Genomic DNA, 20,552 nt, shown 5'->3' with positions numbered 1-20,552 from the left:
ATGCCCCTCAGTCAGTTATTAGAGATTGTTTAAAAGATAGTTGACAACCAGGAGGACCCTAAAGACCAGAATCAGACAAAGGTGCTGGGAATACTAGCCAACAAAGTCACCCAGCCCAATGCAAAGTCTTGTCCACCCCTAGATAAAAAATCAGTGTGCTTATTACAAAGAGAAGGGGCATCGGTGAAAGGACTGTCCCAAGCTCTTCCCTGGGCCTTAGATGAGCTGGGATATAAGATCTCTGCTAAAAAGGCCCAACTATGCCAAAAGCATGTGACCTGCTTAGATTACCAAATCCATGAAGGAAAACAGACTCTTTCCTCCCAGCGGGTGCAAGCCATCTGACAGATTCCAGTCCCTGTGACTAAAAAGCAAGTGTGATAATTTATAGAAGCCATAGGCTATTGCAGGCTTTGGATTATTAATCTTGGTGAGATATCTCAGCCTTTTTATGACTCATTAAGGGTAGCCACTCAGGACCTCTAGAGTGGACAGACTCTCAAGACAAGGCTTTTAAACACCTGAAACTGGCCTTAACTGAGGTTCCTGCCCTGGCACTTCCAGATTTGCTAAAACCTTTTTCCCTCTATGTCGATGAGAAGTGAGGGATAGCAAAAGGAGTGCTGACCCAGAGTTTGGGGCCCTGGTAGAGGCCTGTTGTCTGTCTTTCCAAGAGACTTGATAATGTGGCAGCCGGATGGCCCACCTTGTCTATGAGTGATTGCCTCAGTGGCCCTCCTGATAAAGGAGGCTCAAAAATTGACTTTTGGACGGAAACTCTTAATTGTCTCTTCCCATTTGCTGGAGACTCATCAAGGCTCCACCCAACCAGTGGCTGTCCAACTCCCAAGTCATGCACTATCAGGCACTACTTCTGGATCTGACTACTATCAGTTTCAAGGGGACAACAGCTTTAAATCCTGCTACTCTGCTGTCTGATGATGACCCCTCCATGATTGTATTGAGGTTATGGATCACCTCACACAGCTCCAACCAGACTTGACAGATGAGTCCCTATCTGGAGTTCCATCATACTTCTCTGATGGGAGCAGTTACATCTATCAAGATAAGTGGGTCTTGGGAGCTGTCATTACCGAAGACTCTCAGATTCTGTGGGAACAAACCTTGGAGCCAGGAACATCAGCCAGTGGGTTGAACTCATTGCCCTCACTGAGGCCCTCAAGTTGCCAGAAAGTAAAGATATAAATATTTATACTGATAGCAGATATGCATTTGCTACTGCCCATGTTCATGGGGCCATTTATCAAGAATGGGGTTTACTTCTGGGAGCCAAAAGATCAAAAATGCTCCCCAAATTTTAGATTTGTTGGCTGCCATTTGGATGCTGAGGAAAGTGGCTATCATCCACTATAAAGCCTATCAAGTGAGAAATATATCCTGTTATACGAAGAAACAATCTCGTTTCCACCACCCAAAAGGTGGCCACTAAATCAGTGGGGATTGAGACAGCCCCAACATTACTGCTGATCCCACCTACTCTGTCAGAGCCCATTTACACTTGAAAATACTTGCATCTGATGGCTCAACTTCGAGCAAAGCCTAATATCCCTGGGGGCTGGTATCAAAGCTTACCCAGTCTGTGAGCCTCAGATGCTCTCAATGTCAATTAGTGAACCCAAAGCAACTGCAACAAATAAAAACCACTCACTACCATGGGACCAAGCCTGGAGAATATTGGGAAGCAGATTTAACAGAAATGGGAAAGCCTGGACTTCTAGGGTATAAGTACTTACTAGTAATGGTTAATACTTTCACTAGGTGGGTTGAAGCTTTTCCTACTAAGTCTGAGTCAGCCCTGATAGCAGTTTCCTCAATTTGGCCTCCCCTTATCCATGGGGTCTGACAATGGCCCGGCTTTTATAGCCCAGATAACTCAAAAAAACTGATCCAAACCTCGCAGATTGGTTGGAAACTCCATTGTGCTTACTGGCCTCAAAGTTCCAGACAAGTGGAAAGGATAAACCAGACTTTTAAAATGGTAATAACTAAGATGGCCTTGGAAACTGGAGAGAACTGGGTGAGTCTCCTTCCTTTTGCCCTCTTGTGTGTGTGATGTACCCCCTATGTTGCTAATATTTCCCCTTTTGGGGCTCTATATGGAAGATGCCCTCCCCTCATCCCTAAGATTTCTGAAGAAAAACTAGCTGATCTAGCTAACCAAGATCTTATTAAGTCCCCCCAGGACCTTCAGCCAGTTCTGACTTCCATCCACTGGTTATTCTGACAACATCCTCTGCCTGCAGCCCATTCCAAGGATGAACACCCTGCAGTGGAACCTGGGACATTGTTAATAGTGTATCAGGATTTAAAAGCCACATTAGTCTTATTGCTCTGTTTAGTTTGATTTTATTTTGTTCTGGTATGTCTACTCATACTAGATTTGAGGGCACAGACAGCTATCCCAAAAATAGCAGGATATACTACAGAAAATATCCTTAATTCCCTATTAACGTAAACTGAAGCCCTGTATTACTTACATTGTCTTACTATGACTGATCTTATTTGAATCTGGTTTGTTAGACCGCTGTTTTGTCTTGACTGATTTTATTCGAATTTGATATGCTTAATAGTATCAAGTCTAAGAGTAGAGGCAACTACTCTGAAGATGACAAGATGCAATAAGATACCCATTCCAGTTTGATTATTAACTTATTTTGAAGTCCTACAATATTTCCAATGTTGTGTTTTTATTAAAATTACTATGTAATGCTATGTTCGATTATATTATGTCTGATGATTTAGACCACTCTATTGAAAATAATAAGAGAAAGCATAGTAACTACTGTAGATCATCTAATATTGTAGTTCTTTGTGTCTTTTTTATTTCATTTTTTTCTAGGAATTTGTTTTGTTGTCTTGTTTTAATCTGTTTTTCCCTATAATACAAAAAGGATAGGTATACATGTAGAGATTCACACATGTAGAATTTCTAAACAGTTAATGGGAACAGATTATATAATGCACAATGTAATGAACAGACACTCTGAAGAAGAGACACTAAGATACCCACTGCTAACTGTGTAGTATTATGATATAAAATCCAGCAATACTATTATTCACTGTTCAGAGTGATATTAGTCTAGTCTCTTAAGTTTAATTTCAGCATACGTAAAGATATGGACAGCTACTTCAAAGAGAATGAGAGACCTTATGGCAGCCATTATTGACTTCCTTAATGTCAATTCTTGAAGACCTAAAAAGCCTTCATCATCCTGTTCTGATTAGATTGTACTATAATGTTCAGTATGTATTCACTACGTGTGAAGATAGGAACAATTATTTGGAAGGAAACTACAGACAATATGATAGAGAGTGAAGATCTCCAGTGGACTTGCTTTGAAATCCATGTTTCTTAAAATTGTTTCCTTATGATATGTTTTGTTCTGTTTTGTTATGTTTAATCTTACCCTCTTTAAAATAAAAAAGAAATCAGTGGGGAATATTGTACTCTAACTAAAACACTTCCATCTTGTTCTGTATGCATCATTGCCCTGGTAATCTTGTGCTCTTTCTCAATTTTTGTCCCCCTTTGGTGAAAGACAGTTGTTCCTGGAATTAGCCGACCACAAGTAGCCAAGTTCTTGTAAATAAGGAACTCATTGACCACCAGCTGCGAAAATTTCCACAAGGCAGGTGACTAAACGAGAAACTCTGTCCCCAAATCAAATAGGGAACAAAAAGCCTTCCTCACCCTTACCCCCTCCTACCCTTGCTTTGTGGTTTTTCCCTTTATAAGCCTCCCAAAAATCTAACCTGTTGCATAGTTTTGCAAATTCCAACGCACTGTGCCACCGGTGCCAGCTTAAATAAAGCACTCTTTCTTTTTGGATGTCATCAGTAGTTGGTTCACTCAACTGTGAATGCAGAAAAAACAGGGCTTGGAGTGGAGCTCAGTGGTAAAACCCTGGCTTACCATCAGAGAGACTGAATATGTGTTCCATTCCCTGCACTGTAAAAAGTATGCAATAGTAAGAACAGTAACATTTTTTTCCTTTCTGCTTCCTCTAAACCAACCATTTCTCAAACAAAAAAAGAAAAAAATGCCCAGTGTTCTGTAATCCAAAGTCCTGCACAATACCTCACTGCTGTTATCTTAGTCCATTTCTTGCTGCTGAGATACAACAGCTTCCTACAACTCTAAAACAGAGATGTATTTCATGGTTGTTTCTTCTAGTCACAAAAAACTGCTCCTGAATCTCTGGAAACATGGTGGTCTATGCATATGTTTTATTTTTATTTTTTAGATTACTTCCAGCTACCTTTCTGGGGAAAGCAGGAGCTGCTGTCTCACTGCAAGTAACTGTCACCAGGTTTAATGGCTCCACTGCCTCTTGGTGAGAATGGAGGCAAAACAGAACATCAGCAATAGGTGTCAGATAAAGCGGAGTTTATTTGCAGCAAATAAGAGTCCATGGGTAATCGCTACCAAAGTCCTGATGCTACAGAACTAGGCAAGCTAGTCTACTGGGCAGGAAAGGAACTGTCAGGGGAGGGAGGGGCACTGTTACCTGTGTGAGCACAGATGATTCTGTGCTGTCACAGTCTGACAATGTGCTCTTTCATACTTCCTGTGTCATGGGAATGAGGCTTTCTCTCCTTCCTGTGTGGAGACTTTGGTATTATAATGCACTGTCACTGCTTCACGCACCTTGGGGTAGTTTGTAGAACATCATTTCTGAAAAATCACTTAAAGAGTAACTTAAAAATCAATCATACACGAGGCATGGTGGCACCTTGGAGGCTGAGGCTGGTGGAGCAATGAGCTCAAGGCCAGCCTACACTGCACAGTGAAGCCCTGTCTCAAAAAGACCAAAAAAATCAATTACAGGCCAGGGATTTAGCTCAGCATATAAGCGCCTGCCTGGCAAGAGTGTGATCCCCCGTACCAAAAAAAAATCATCCATACATGTTTGGGGACTCAGTAGTGAATGAAAAGCCTGCACCTGCTCTGAAAGGCTCCTGAATGGATGAGACGCTTGCATGTTATTTTTTTAGGCTGCTAGCAGGGAGCAGCCTCATCCTGCAGTGTTGGAAAGACAGCTACTTACTGACATTTCAGGCCACCACTAAAAGACCCATCCCACTTTCCAGCCTTCATGTGGGAACTTGGGGATTAGGGTGCTATTGCTCTCTAAGCCTGCAGATATTTTGTCATTAATCTCTGTATCTTTGAGCACAAGGAGTAGAGTTTTCCCACATAACTAACCAATTGTCCCAGAATAATTTAGTCAATTGTGCACTCATTCTTACTCAGTCTGGTGTTACCTTCCTAATAAATGCTTGGTTTTGTATCAAATTCAGCTTTGGAGTTGGTATTATTTTTCATTTATTGACTTGTCCATGTTAAATACCTAAGGTTCATAACTATCATAGTTTTTTAATAGTGTCTTGATATTTGGTAGACCAATCTTATGGGTAAAACACTCGAGGCAATCCTCCTGCTTCAGCCTCCTGAGTTCTGGGATTACCGACATATGCCACCAAACCCAGAACCTCTGGTAGCTTTGGTATTTATGAGACTGTGGTTTATCTGGGAAATGGATTTTATCACATATTCAAAGAATTTATTCTTTAATACATTATGGCCCAAGTATTTCATGAAAAAAGAAAAAATATTGGCTGGTTTCTAGGCCAACTGAAGAAGTTGTGAGAACATTACACATCTCACATAGCACAGTCACTAAGAGTCCCCCTCTAAAGCTGGAACCCTGGCCTATTACTTGGTTTCCACAATTTCCTACCCACTATGCATTACATGACTGTGAAGGTTTATGTTCAGATGGCTTCCCATCAAGCCTCATGTAATCATGGGCAAGACCAAATCTAGCGTTTGTGATTGGTTTGCTGTCTGGCACTCAGATTGGTGGTGTTAGTGCTACACCCACACAGGGGTGGAGCCAACATACAGCATAACCACAAGGAAGAAGGTGTGTGTTTGTCTTTTGCTGTTTGCACTTGTTTGCCTTAGGCCATGAACCACTGCCCCTCAGCCATGTCATTCTGCCTGGGAGCCAACTGAGTATAGACTGAAACCCCCAACCTGTAAGAAATAAACCTTCCCTTCCTTAACGCTGGGCATCAGGTATTTTGTCTCAACAATGAGATAGAAAGGTAACTAAGACAGTGATTTTTGAGATTTTTTTTTTTTTTTTTTTGAGACAAGGTCTTGCTATTAGTCCAGGCTGGCCTTGGACTCCAGGCAATCCTCCTGCCTCCACTTGCCAAGTGCTGGGATTACAGACATGTATGATCACACCCAGCTGATTTGGGGGATTTATCTGTGCTCAAATACTTCTGGTTTCAAAGACGAATTGTGTATTCAGAGGTTGCTTCAAGAATTCAATGAGCTAATCTTATGCAGTACTTAGAACAAAGCATTGGACATAGTAAGTTCTAGATAAATACCTGCTATTCTCTTTACCCATTTTTAGGGCCTAAATAAAAATGCAAATCTTTTTTAAGCGTGTATTAGTCAAAGACTACTAAAATTCGTTAAGGTATATTTATTTAAGAATATAACATACTTTGATCATTCTGTCAAGTTCTCCCTCAATCCCTCCCCATCTTTTCTTCTCATAGTCTCCCCTCTACTTTTAAGTTATCTCTTTCTCTCCCCCTAAATTCCATATATGATTAAAACCATGCATTATTTGACTGATTCTGGCTTATTTTATTTAGCATGATGGTCTCTATCTCCATTCACTTTGCTCCAAATGACAGGATTTCATTCTTTATGACTGAGAAACACTCCACATGTATGGAGAGCATTTTTTATTCATTCATCTGCTGATGGACATCTAGGCGGTTCCCAAAGTTTAGCTACTGTGAACTGTACTGCAATAAATTGGGAATTCATGAATCTCTACTGTGCTGAACTTTAATCGTTCCAGGACAAAACAGACTTTCTCTGAGAAAATGCAGTCAAAATTCTTGGGCTTGCTAGGCCTCACACCGCTGATAACTTAGCACTGAGCCTGGCACATACACTAACATTCACAATGATTGGAGTTTAGCACTATAGGCCAGACACTGTGACAGCTTTCTTTACACGTTAATGTATTTTATTTAATCCACCCCAAAAGCCCGCAGGCAGGAACTGTTATAACTCCATTTTACACACAGGGAAACTATCTCACAGCCAACAGCTGAGTCAGGACTTAACCCTTAACCCAAGGCAGGGTGCTTTCCAGTCTCTCAGTCTCTGTGCCGCGCATTTGCATCCACCTTAACCAATAAAGACGAAAATCACAGGGCGGAAGTTCGAAACCTAGACTTAAGGAGGAAAAGGCAGGTAGATGGCCAAAAGTTGGAGGCCAGCCTGAACTACAAAGACCCTGCTTTAAAAAAACGAAAGACAACAAACAAACAAAAAAAGCAGACTCACAGCTATCAGGAAGAACCCCGTCTAGTCTACTTTTATCGGCTTTATCTTAAGGCCACAAGAGGCCTGGTCCCCCACAAAATGACAAGCAGCCCGCAAGCAGAGCGCAGGTGTCAGTACAGCTCAGCCCCTTTACCTAAGCCAGACCCGACTACACTCGCCCCGAGTTTCACGCAAACACGCAAAGACCCCTGGAACCTCCTAGGTATGCCGACTGCAGAAGCGATCGCCCCGCCCCTTCCCGCCTCCAAGTCCCAAGTCCCGCCGCGCACTGCGAGGGAGGCGCTGCCGCGATGGCGCAGACAGCAGGCGATGTAGCCTATTTCCAGAGGGGAAGCCTGTTCTGGTTCACAGTTATCACTGTCTCCTTTGGCTATTACACGGTAAGCACAGAGGCTGCAGATTCCGCCCTGGCTGAGGGGAGAGGCCGCGCAGGCGCAAACGCAATCCACGGCTTTGCAGGCGCACTGGGAGGCCAGGGCCGAGACGAGCGTTCGGAACTCTGAGGAACTGGCTTGTCAGGTTTTCCTAGGCATGAGTAGGGCGGCTCTCCACCCAGCGAGCCTTTCAAGATGGTGGTGGCGAAGTCGGAGGCCAGTAGGGATGCCACTGCCTACTTCCGTTCAGCCAGACTTTGGCCCGCACTGATCACAGTCCTGGGGCTGGGATACTTCGCGGTGAGGCTTGGGGCGGGTGGCGCACTTCTTGAGCCCACCCGGCCCTCGTAGGGCAAAGCGGGCTGTGGGAATGGTGTCACTGCGCACGCGCCTGTGGTGGTTGCTTAGGTTACTGGTGTATGCGGAATTTCGGTGGGAAGATTTGTGCGCTTTTAGCATGGTGTTTGTGCTGCCGAAGCCAACACAATGTCCCACTCCCTACAGTTAGTGAAATTTACTCTAGTCGGAGCCTCTCACAGAGGTGGAATTAAAGTCCACAGTCTGCCCTAGATCTGTCAATTCAGGCTGAGAGCTTCCAAAGCAGAATGAAGCAGCTGAAATTGGGAAGCGGAGATAAACCTGAAAGGTGGTAGGATGTCACTGGTAAGAAGGGCCAGTGAGGCTGTAACTGTTCTGACATAGGTGTGAACGCTAGAAGACAGCTCTCGAGAGGAAGAGCGGAAGAGCGGCTTCAGTTTAGATGCGGGTTTGTTTAAAGATAATGGGAAAATGCTGGGAGGTAAATTGAGGGCTACATTGGTATAACTAGGAATGAAGGTAAAGCTATTTGGATATTGCCCAGGAGATCCTGGGGACTAGAAATTTGTCATGCCTGTAGGGTTGTTTGTTGGTGTCAATGATGACAACCTCTGTCCTGGGTTCCTCATATGTAAAATGAAGACACTGAAGTGAAATTTTTCCACGGTGAAGTTTGGTTCTTCGAATCTGTGTCTCTAATTAGAATATAGAAGGAAGAAAACTTTGGGGACTACAAATTGAGATATTGTAGAACTGGCAGATGCGGGGCTGGGGGTTTAGCTCAGCGGCATAAGCGCCTGCCTTGCAAACAGGCAGTCATGAGTTCGATCCCCGGTACCGATAAAAACGAAAAAGACCAAAAAAAAAAAAAAAAAAAGAACTGGCAGATGCTCTTTCTATCCCTGTAGCTTGAGAAAATGTAGTGGTATTTTAATTGCGTATGTGAAAGAACATCTTAGGAAATATAGTATTCTTGGCAGGGCTGAATGGTCATGAATTTTGGATCTGTTGGCACTTAATTATTCTCAGAAAAAAAAACAAAACTGGCAGAGAATACAAGGTGGAAAATGAAAAGTTGATCTTACATGATTGTGCAAATTACTATTAAAATTTTACAACTTAAACTTGCATATTTTCCATCTCTGTTCAGTGGATCATTCTTAGTTTGATGGGTGCAATAAGTGAAAGAAAAGGAAGGAGTTCTAAATTAAGTGGGAGTTTGGTTCAAGGCATAGTTTCTGGAGTAAGAACTTGTCATGACACAAATTCTTAAAAAAAACTCTATCGTGTTCTGCTGAAGATCACTGGGAATCAGCCACCCGGGGCGCTGAGTCTGCTAACCATATGTTTTCCTCTGTAAATCCCAGTAAAGTTGCTTTTAGAAAACAGAAGGCAAAAATGGAGGACTGAACAGTTCGGGTCAGAGTTTCCTTGGTCTATAGTTTTGCTGTACAATCAGTATTATTTTACAGCTGCTCTAAAACACATACTGATCTTTTAAATGACTTAATAGATACTCTGTGCTTTGGATTCTCTTTCAGTGGGCTGTGTTCTGGCCTGAGAGTATCCCTTATCAGAGCCTTGGGCCACTGGGCTCCTTCACTCAGTACTTGGCAGATCACCATCAAACCCTCCTGCGCAATGGGTAAGGCTCGCTGGCCACCTGGCAGCCTACAGATAGCATCAGATGTCCAACAGCAAAACCAGTTCCCATTATGACACTTATCCTTTTAAGCCTTCTGTGATAATTTCACCACCTTAAGCTCAAAACACTATTTTTTTTTTTTTTAATTTTGGCTTCAGGTACTGGCTTGCCTGGTTGGTTCATGCTGGAGAGTCCTTATACGCCATGGTATTGTGCAAGTAAGTCTTTGTATCTAAGTTGAGAACAGTTCCATTTAAATAATTCAGACATTGTAGGTCGAGAGCACTCTCGGGGTAGATTTGAATCCCCATTGTGGGAACTTGTCTCAAAAAAAAATTCAGCAACAAAAACAAGCACTGCCTTTCACAGAGCCTCATATTCCCAAGTGGCAGCAAATCTTTAATTTCCTTCCTAAGTACTGTATCTTCACGTACTTCTAGGATGAAATAAGTTCGTTCATTTCAAAACCCATGTTTGCTGATCAAAGTTATACATGTCGTGCTAAAAACTCCAAAGCACATCCATTGAAAGTAAAGGTTTCTCACTATCCCAAAAGTGATTCTGAAGAGATGAGCACATGTTATGATTTATATATGCATCTGCAAACGGTCTTCTGTAGCATTTCCCCATTGTGATATGTGCCTGTTTTTCCATAGTCACTCCACCCATTAACATTAGTGACCAGTATTCTATTACAGCAATGAGCCTCAGTGTCTTTATGAAATCCCTCCTCTGATGGAGTTCTAAGTCTCTGGGTATTTTTATCAGCAGCATTACGAAGAAAATGCATTTCATGCATTTGGCCCACTTGGGTATTTAATTTGAATAACTGCAGATCTGGAATTTAAAGATTAAAGTGTGAGTTCTCTAAGTGTTGGTATCCGTTACCACCTTTTGAAAGGGGGACTCATTTGCATTTCAGACGGGAGTGTATGCCCATTTCCCTCCTATGACTGCTGTTCTCACTGGGCGTCTGACCTTTTCTTATCTACCCATAGGTACTCTTTTTTGTTTCTTGAATTTGAGTGGTTTTCCACTTAGATATTTTGCAAATATACTTTCTCATTGTCTTTTTTTATTCTGCTAAGCCTAATACACAGAAGTTGGTCCGTGGGGTCCAGTGTATGTGTTTTCTGACCCTCGGGAGGTCACGGCTGATGTGAGCGATACAGACTCCTCTCACATCTTGCTACCCGTGACCTCTTCAGAGCTAAAGGTATTGAGGTATTCTTTTACATACAGTGTTTTTAATAGTTCCAGAATCTCACATCTCCCACTCACACCCTTAAAGTACCTGGAATTGATTTGTTTTGAGAGAGAGCCACAGAGAGAGACATTTCTAGCTTTACCTTGTAATTCCCTTGGACCTGAAAAAGAAAGAGCAAAATTATTGGACACTCAGTTATTCCCGAGCCATTCATTAATCCATTCATTGTTCATCATTGTGCCCTGACATGCAGGCATGTACATATGTGACTTTGTTTCTATTTTCCATTTTCTTGTCTTTTTTTTTTTTTTTTTGAGACAGGTTCTCATTGTGTCACTCAAGCTATCTTTGCGTTCACCGTATAGCTCAGGCTGGCCTCAAACACAGAGTGATCCTTCTGCCTCCGCCTCCCAAGCACTGGGATGATAACATGCTTCACTGTGCCCAGTTTGACTCTCTTTCTGAGCTCTCCATTATTTGAAAGAAATGCCAGCACTCAGAAGACTGAGGCAGGAAGATTGCCATTTGGAGGCCAGTCTGTTCTATGAGCAGTGGGCAGAGTGGCTCAGTGAGTTAAAGGCCAGCCTGAACTACTTAGGAAGACTGTGTCTCAAAAAAACAAAACAGTAACTCTGTGAAACCATAAAATTTAATCCAAGTGTTTAAATTTTGCTCTTTCTTTTTCAGGTCCAAGGGGATCACAAGCCCGCAGGCCCGGCTGCTGTGGTTCCTACAGACGTTCCTCTTTGGGGTGGCATCTCTGTCCATCTTGATTGCCTACAGACCAAAGCGCCAAAAACGCACTTAGGGAGCTGGCCCTTCGAGCCTAGGTAGAGCCCTCTGGCTGCTCGTTTCTCCTTCCCATTCTCTGGCTGAGCTTGAACAGACCAGGGTTACTCAAGAGAGACCTGAGAACAGCCATGGCTCTCCATTTCTGCAGTATCACCTGTTAGGCAGCAGCTTCGGCCACCTTGAAGCCCACAGCTTTCCGTGGCTCTCCTGGCACCTGGGTAAAGGCACATATTAGGCACATACAGGCGTGTTGGGGTACTTTGCCCCTCAACCCTCACTACCACCATTCCGCTCTCCTTTCCCAAATGTTTTTTTCTGGACCAAGTGACACTTACACAATATATCGATTGCCCATCCTTTTACCAGACACCTCTGAGGCAGGGTTCTCAGCCACTCAAACTGCAGAAAGAGCTAAGAGAAAAGATACCTGGCATGGAGCCGGCTGCACGGAGCCCCAGGGACATGCCCAACCCAGGAGCAGGCGCTGCCAGCTGGAAGGAATTCGTCCCTACCCATGGCACCTGGGACTGAGCTCGGGGTAGTGGCAGTATCTGGTGGCCACAGCTAGATTGTTCCTTACTTCACACAGTGTCCTGTCCCCTACCAGCGCTGAGATGCCTTACATGTCACTCGACAGAGGAAGGACACTGGTCATCTCACTCTCCACTTCTCTGGCATTCCAGTTGTATGCCAACATTTCCAAAGGCACTCAGTGTCCCCTCAGCTCAGCAAAAAGACACAGGTGGTGCCATGATTCTCCACTGCCTTCAGGGAAATCTGGATCTTTTTCCTGCTCTCTGTCACTTTCTCCTTCCTGCACTGGATTCCTTGGTTGCACACCATCGTGTTCTAGAGATCCAAGTCTATGTGTCACCCAGCTGGTTGCCGCCTCCCCCATCTGCTTGTTGGGGAAGGAGGGCCACTGTGTTCTCTCCCCTACCCTGGAAGAAGGAGGAATGATTCTGTCACTCCCCGGGACCCCCTGACCCTTCTCTGCGGACCAATGCTCATTTCCCTTCCATGATACAATGGATGGGGCAACAAACATCAGAAACAGCTTGCTCCCAAACAGCCCTGAAAGATTATGGACCACGTAGTATTAAAGCCGGATCCTCTCTAAAGGCAGATTATGGGGGGAAATGGGCTGACCGGAATAAAATGAATTGTCTCCAAATGCTTCACCTGCTTGCTTTTTTGTCATTTTCCATATATTGTCACACATTTGATTCTTTTTCTGAACCAGGCTCTAATATGGAATCATTTGTACAATTCAAGTGTCTGTCTGTCTGTCTTTCACTGATAAAATGCAGGCTGCCCTGGTGGTAGAATATGTATGTATTTCCTCTGTTTGTGGACCTGTCCGTGGCCTTGGAACTCTGGGTGAGGCACTGGGGTGGACACCAGTGTCTTCACTGTTCCATCATGTTTTTTCAATGAGAATTTTATTTTTATTTTGTGGTAGGATCTGGGAAAGTTGCTTAATTGTCCAAACTGGGCTTGCACTTTGGATCTTCGTGCCTCAGCCTCCCAGAATGCTGGGATTATAGGAGTGTGCCATCACATCCCACTGGCTCCCTTTTATTAGAGAAAAATGTTTAGAAAACTAGATCTAGCGTACTCCTTGCTGACTCAGCATCTGCAGAACATCTGCAGTGAACAGAACTAGGAAAATTGATTCTTTAAGACTCATGAATTGATTCCATAGTCTTATCCTTATGTCAGAGAAGTTATCTTTTATTTACTAAATGGTACTCAATTTTAAAATTATTTTTTCCTATATATATATATATTTTTTAGGGGGAGTGGAGACGGTCTCACTCTGTAGTTTAGTCTGGCCTTAAATTCACTGTGTGGCCCAGGCTGGCCTCAACTCTGAGGTGATCCTCCTGCCTCAGTCTCCCAAGTGCTGGGATTACAGGTGTGTGCCACCTTGTTCACTATAATTTCCTTTATGTATAAAGCATTGACAAGGACAAAAGGCAGAACAGCTGAGCATGGTAGTGATGCCTGTAATCCCTGCACCCAAGAGGCTGAGACAGGAGGATCACCTTGAGTTCAAAGCCAGTGTTTATAGTGAGTTGAAGGCTGGCGTGAGCTACATAGTGAGACTGTCTCAAAAAAAAAAAAAAAAAAAAGGAAAAAGAAAAAATCAGGCCACACAGGCAGTTCAAGACAGCCTGAACTACATAGTGAGACCCTGTCAAGAGAAGAGAAAGAAGAGGGGAAAGGAGGAGAGGGGAGGAAGGAGACAAAAACAATATAAAAAGACACTTGGAGAAGCCTTCTTTCCCCACCCAACCCCTTCCACCTCATTCCCATCCACCCCTATTGGGGTGGGAGGGGTTAAAGTGTGCATCACAGGCGGTCACCTGAATTCTGCCCTTCCGCATGGCGTGGAGCCCAGCAGGTGCAACCCACCACACACGTGCTCCCGGGAGAGGACGGGACACAGCACTGCCTGGCGTGCTTTTGTGTTCATCCTAGGCACACCTGGCTGTCAGCGGCCATCTGCGCTACTTCCCTTCCTGCTAAGCAACAAAACATCTGGTCTCCCTGTGAACAGGGAGCAGCAGCGTGGAGTGAGGCACCCAGATTAAACTCCCTGCCCACAGTCACCAGGTCCCCGCTCTGTCCTGGGGAGCAGCATTGTCTAGAGGCTTGTCCCACATTTTAAAAGGTTCACATTCACACCACAAGGGATACAAGGAATCATAAATCAGATTTTCTCGGGAAAGCACCCTAAGAAAAAGAAGGGATGGAGATGTGGCTCAGTAGTAGAGCAATTGTTCACCATGAAAAAGGCCCTGGGTTCAGTCCCTAGCAGTGGAGAGAGAGAGAGGGAGAAAGTGAGAGACAGAGACAGAGAGACAGAGAGACAGAGAGAGACACAGAGAGAGACACAGAGAAGCAAGAAACATCTTTTTTCCTTTGGCAACAGGGAAACCACATCTTTTATTTACCCTTCTCTAAAAGTATTATTAACTTCTTGTTTGTCCTTCCAGTATGAAATTTTGTGAATAAAAGCAAATACATGTAAGTACTCTCCCTTCACCTCTCTCCCACATGTCAGATCTGAAAGAGATGTCCCCTGGGAGGGGGTTTTAATTTTAATTTACTAGTACATGTGGCAAATTGGTTCACGTACACACACCTTAATTCCTTTTCTTCCACTCTCCTCCCCACTCCACCTGTCTCTTAACGTCCCCTGCCCAGCCTTTTAGTACATGTTTGCAACACATAATATCTTGGGCTCACTAATGCAGCTTAGGATGACTTCAAATTCACAGTGATCCTCCTGCCTCAGCCTCCCAAGTGCTGGCACACACCACTACATCCAGTGACTGCAATTTTAATGAACTGGAATTAGTTACCCTAAAACGATCTGAAAATCTTAGCACATGCCTATAATCCCAGCACTCAGAAAATTGAAGCAGGAGGATTGCTTTGAGTTAGACGCCAGCTTGGGCTACAAAGAGAGTTCGAAGCCAGCCTAAAATGCATATGAAACCCCATCTCAGAAAGACAAAAAATAAAATAAATCAGAAAACCTAAGCTGAATTCATTCACCTTCCTAGGTTTGCTGCTGTAGTACTGGGGTACGAAGTCACCCATTCACTAATCCCAATCAGGGCAAAGGTACCAAAATCTAGGACAGACTAGATTTATATGAATCTCGTGGGAACGCTACTTCCCATGGAAAAAAGTACAGCAACAACACCGCTACCCGCCTAGAAAATAGAGAAACAACAAATCACATTTCACCTGTCACTGTTGTTTTTCCTTAAGAACAAGGCAGTGAGCGGAGTATATGGAACAGGGCTGGACCCGCCCATGACTGTCACCTGACCCACATGAAGTAACCCTATCACCTTGGGTAAGTTTCATCCTGCCTTGGAGTCTCGGCATCTCCTTCTTCCTGTTTAATTCCCCTTTATCCCCATTTTCCTACTGTCCCCAATTTAGCAACAATTCTGATGCATTTTATGTGCATACGTTCTTTCACAAACATGCAGTTTTACGTGTATTTTTTATTGAGGTGAAGGGTAGCGTATTACATTTCTAACTGAAAGATCCACTCATGTTGCTTGCTGTGTCCACTGCTGCTTGACCATGGCATCTTGGCTCTGAGAACTCTCTTGAGTACAGAAGCTGATTTATCTGATTTTCATTTCATTCTTTCCTCACTTGCCAGTAAGAGCTGAGCTGCCCGCATTCCAGGTCGCTGTCTCAGAGGTGGAGAGAAATCTGTCTGCAAGAAACCAAATTCTCCACTCTTGGTGGATGAGAGGGTAACAACAAAGCAAGCCTGGGCTGGCTCACTTGCAGTAACTCATTTTGGAAGCCTCTGGATGTCTTTATTTTGCTCAGCTGAGCTGGAATCGCATTAAACTATGCAAGATGTGAGATAAAACCCGGACCCACAAACATGACGGTAATCAGAATGCGGAAAGGAATGCAGAAATCTCCTCCAGCCTCCTTTTACACAGTGGGAAACGGAGGGAAGTAAGCACAAGGGAAAAGCCACTCAACCAGTTTGGTTGCAAATCTAGGTCCCTGGTGTCTTGCTGCTTCACAAAGCGGCCTGTCTGCTGTGTTGGCTGAGACACCACAGCCATGCTCCCAGCAGCCTGCCTCATCTCCCAAGTATTTTGCGACTATTTTCCAAGAACGAGGCATTAGGAGAGAATAACTTCTGTCATTGTTAGCTGCCTTAAACCCCAGCATCCTGTTCCCATTCCTGGCGCCTGCTCTTGATACCATGGCAATGCACAAATATGTCGAACGCTCAGCAGTCCCAGGGGCTTTCTGGTCATTGGTTAAAGGCAGCAATAATACGTTGCACATGTCCTCGGAATGGGGGTATTTATAGCATTTATGAAGCTTCAGCATCTGCACAATCAGAGCTTACAACAGGCTTGTGTTCTGGGTATTACAGCATTTCCTAGGAAACCAATAATAAATACATTATGAAATTTCACCCTTCAAAGCGTCACTAGGATTATCCTGGCACCGTCGCGGCTCCTGCAAAGCACACTTTGACCAGAGGAGGGTTCCGTATGCAATCACACCAGTCCTTCAAGGTTGCAGAAAGTCCTGCTTTTGTGTTAAAAATAAACCAAGAGCTAAGCGTCAATCACATACTCGCGGCATAGGGGGCGCTGTGCTTAGGGACCCGCCCGCATTCTCCCCTACCCCTCCCCGCTGCAAAACACAAGGCCTAAGGAGTTAGTAGCTTGTTTCCAAGAACTAGTGAGTGGCAGAACCAAGCAGCAAACCTAAAACCCTGTACTCCACAGTCCCTGTCTGTAACGTGCTCAGGACTAACTAGTTGTAAACGACAGAGGTCACCCGCGGTGTCAAGCTGAGCTCTGGGATGGAGGTGTGGTGTCCTCAAACCCTACTGTGAATCCTTAGAGTTACAGTAAGAAACACGTTGCCAAGAATCCTCCTCAAAATGCTTTCTCTCGCTTCTTCTTATTTCTAATTGTTTATTGGTACATTTTGAGTATACATAATGATCTCATTCCTCATAGGAAATTTGTACCTGTCTGGGTAAAACTTGATTCTTTTTTCCCCACCCTTCTGTGGGAAGCCGCCTATGAATGGCGCCCATTTCCTGCTTCCGGGTTCTTCCCGGCCTGAACAAGCCCGCCAAATTGTCATATCTGCCCAGTTACCCGTGACGCTAGCCTATCAGCTTGTTAGGCGCGCTTCTCTGTGATTGGATACTGCTTCCCCTTATAAGAGGTTGTTCCTGCCCCCAACGGGCGGAAGAGGAACCAACGTTGAGGGTGGCGGACCTTGTTAGGTCCGGTTCGCTGTACACAATAAACTTTGAGAGCTGATCCTGCTCGAGTCTGGCCTCCTGTCTCCCGCGGCTCCGGTCATCTGGTGGCCCGTACGGGGAAAAAGGTAAAAGACTCAGCAACGTGCCTCTTCAGCCGGGAGGTGTGATTGCTGTCGCCTGTGGTACGACGGAGGACCTGGCCCAATAACAACGGAAGGCCCCGAGCGCCTCTTCTCTTCACCCTGATCAGCTACATGAGATACAGCGGTTCCCGGGACAGGTGAGTACTGGATCACCTGGGTTGGGTGGACGCACCTAACAGATTTTGAGCGCCACACGGGTGGACGCCGGTCTTTTTTTTTTTCCCTTGCATTTGTTTCGCTTTCGCTTCGCCATTGTGGGCAACGCTGCTCGCAAACCCCTCGCTGACTCCCTAAGAGTCCTGCTGCGGACCCGAGGCATCTACATAAACCGGGTCACCCTTTCGAGATTTCTGGATAGTGTTAATGAAATTGCCCCCTGGTTTTGGCCCACGGGCTCTCTAACCCTCCCGTCATGGGAGAAGTTAGGAGGGGATCTTAGATGCGCCCGAGAAGAGGGACGCTTGGATCCCATGGTTTTACCCCTGTGGGAACTGATTAGGGCTTGTCTGACGGACGAACAAACCCCCGGGCTTTGCTCAGCCCGACAGGCTCTTGACAAAGCTTGATCCGAGTGCTCGGAGGAGCCCGAAGTCACACCTGACTTTGGGCCTCCAGAGAAACACAAGGGCTCCGAAGCTCGCGACCCACGATCACCCCCTTCAGAGCGCCAGGCCCCACTGCACCGCCGTGGCCGGAAGAGGAGTTGCTCCCTGGGCTGCCACCTCCACCCATGGCCGCCAGAGGGCGCCCACAACCTATGGCACCGCCCTGGTTAGAGGGAGAGCTACTTCCTGGGTTGCCTTCTGCGCCCCCATCTGGGGAGGGAGGAGGACGTTCCTTCCACCAGAGGGTATGGTCGCGGCTTCCCTTTGAGTGTTCTGGTCTCGATGCATTCCCGGTACAAGTAGGAAGCAGGGGAGGAGGAGGATATTATGAGCCCTTAGAAATTAAACAACTTAAAGCTATCAAGGACGCAGTTTCAGCTTATGGGCCCAATGCGCCATTTACCATGGCACTTTTAGAGGCATTGGCAGGTCTGTGTGATCTCTTCACCTCAACAATCTATTGGTGTTAACCCGAGAGGACTGCGCCCCAATCATATTTGGCAAACACACATCCCAGAATTCGGAAAAATATGTACATGTTTCGGTTGACACCGCTTCTCAGGTTATGTTTGCTTCGGCAGAACCTGGAGAAAGGGCCACCCATGCTATTAATCATTGTCTTGCAGCCTGGGCTGCTTGGGGAAAGCCCAATATACTAAAAACAGACAATGGTCCTGCCTATACCAGCAAAATTTTTATGACATTTTGTCAACAAATGGAGGTCACTCTTAAACATGGCATTCCTTACAACCCCCAAGGACAAGACATCATTGAGCGATCCCATCGGACACTCAAGGGTGTCTTACAAAAACAAAAGGAGGGAATAGGCCATGGCCTAACGCCCAAAGGAAGAATATCATTGGCACTCTTTACCATAAATTTTTTAAACCTTAATCACAATAATCATTCCCCTGCCATGGAGCACAATAACCCGTCCCCGGCCGACAAAGGGCTGGTGAGATGGAAAGATGTCCTTACAGGACAATGGATGGGCCCGGATCCAGTGGTTAGCTGGACCCGAGGTGTGGTTTGTATCTTCCCACAGGAACCAGGCTGCGAACCGCTGTGGGTCCCGGAAAGATTGACGTGAGCAGTAAACTCCCCACCAGTTCCTGATAAAGCACAGGAGGATAAGCCCGCGGACACAAGTCAACTCGACCCTTCTGGGACCGACGCTCAGCGCCCGAGACCATCTACAAACTAAAATGTCTGGTTTGGAGCTTTTTCTATTCTGTGGGTTCCTATTAATCACCCCTGTTCGCACAAATTTGACCAACACTGTTAAAAATATGACAGCTTGGCTGCAAGACACCTACCTACCTAAGTTTCACAATTTGTCCCTCATAGTCGGTCAGGAACTTGACAATATGGACGGTATCCAACTAGGTCCAGTCAGGTTTGATTTATCAACTTTAGGCAGTGTTATAGCCAGTTTGTGGGAACGCGTCACCTCCTGGTTCTCCTGGCCCAACCTGACTACTTGGATCCTGATTGCCGTGGCCTTCCTAGTGGGGCTTGTGGTTATTAAATGCTTGTAAGATCGCCTCATACAAACTCAGCAGCAGGCCGCCGCATATCTCCTTCACATTGCAGAACATCAGCTATAAGAGCTGAGTGGGCAAGCCAATGACGGGTAAGACGGGAAAAGCCCTCCCGGTCAACCTAAGACAGGCTCCACTCAGATATACATGGCCTATAAGGCCAGGGGTCCCTCCCGGAGTCAAATTATTGGCATTGAGATGCGAGACCAAGGGTACTGCAGTGCCATCCGCCCCAAAGGTTGGGGGGAAGACAGCAATGAATGTCTATATGCATCCAGGTTCGGTTCACAAAAGCCTGGCCCTGCGAAAAAATGAACCACTCACCTTGAGCATGGTCCTGGCGCAAGGATATGCACAAAACAGGGTGATGCATAGCAGGGTATAGACCTCTACATTCTCTCATGCCTCGGCCTACAAGGTAGGCCCACTCCTAGGTGTCTAACAGCAACAAGGTCATAGACACCTTGGAGGGACCCACAGACCATCCTATTTTAATAAATAAAAAAGGGGGAGATGTGGGAAGCCGCCTATGAATGGCGCCCATTTCCTGCTTCCGGGTTCTTCCCGGCCTGAACAAGCCCGCCAAATTGTCATATCTGCCCAGTTACCTGTGACGCTAGCCTATCAGCTTGTTAGGCGCGCTTCTCTGTGATTGGATACTGCTTCCCCTTATAAGAGGTTGTTCCTGCCCCCAACGGGCGGAAGAGGAACCAACGTTGAGGGTGGCGGACCTT

At 45.3% G+C, this 20,552-nt stretch overlaps 1 protein-coding gene across 2 annotated transcripts; it reads left to right on the top strand.

The window, feature by feature from the left end:
* Positions 1-7,625: 7,625 nt before the first annotated feature.
* On the top strand, positions 7,626-12,915 carry Tmem254 (transmembrane protein 254). 2 transcript variants are annotated; one of them, XM_003473821.5, is made up of 4 exons: positions 7,626-7,785; positions 9,639-9,742; positions 9,901-9,960; positions 11,637-12,915. In XM_003473821.5, the coding sequence occupies exons 1-4, from the start codon at positions 7,696-7,698 to the stop codon at positions 11,755-11,757; spliced, it is 375 nt and encodes a 124-aa protein (XP_003473869.1). In that variant the 5' UTR covers positions 7,626-7,695; the 3' UTR covers positions 11,758-12,915. The 2 variants fall into 2 exon arrangements, with proteins under 2 accessions (XP_003473869.1, XP_005005404.1); XM_005005347.4 differs by lacking the exon at positions 7,626-7,785 and adding an exon at positions 7,834-8,079.
* Positions 12,916-20,552: the final 7,637 nt, after the last annotated feature.

Source organism: Cavia porcellus, unplaced genomic scaffold (assembly GCF_034190915.1).
Source record: "Cavia porcellus strain 051 isolate PalLab524CR breed Dunkin Hartley unplaced genomic scaffold, mCavPor4.1 scaffold_28, whole genome shotgun sequence".
In the NCBI taxonomy this organism is placed as follows: Eukaryota; Metazoa; Chordata; class Mammalia; order Rodentia; family Caviidae; genus Cavia; species Cavia porcellus.
The sequence above is the reverse complement of the archived record's forward strand: the minus strand, read 5'-3'. Positions and strand labels throughout refer to the sequence as shown.

Bases quoted from the DNA above. Each gene is read 5' to 3' on its own strand.
- Tmem254 (XM_005005347.4), top strand. From the start codon at position 7,975: ATGGTGGTGGCGAAGTCGGAGGCCAGTAGGGATGCCACTGCCTACTTC. The intron at 8,080-9,638 runs GTGAGGCTTGGG...ATTCTCTTTCAG, and splicing joins TGGGGCTGGGATACTTCGCG to TGGGCTGTGTTCTGGCCTGA. The intron at 9,743-9,900 runs GTAAGGCTCGCT...TTTTGGCTTCAG, and splicing joins CAAACCCTCCTGCGCAATGG to GTACTGGCTTGCCTGGTTGG.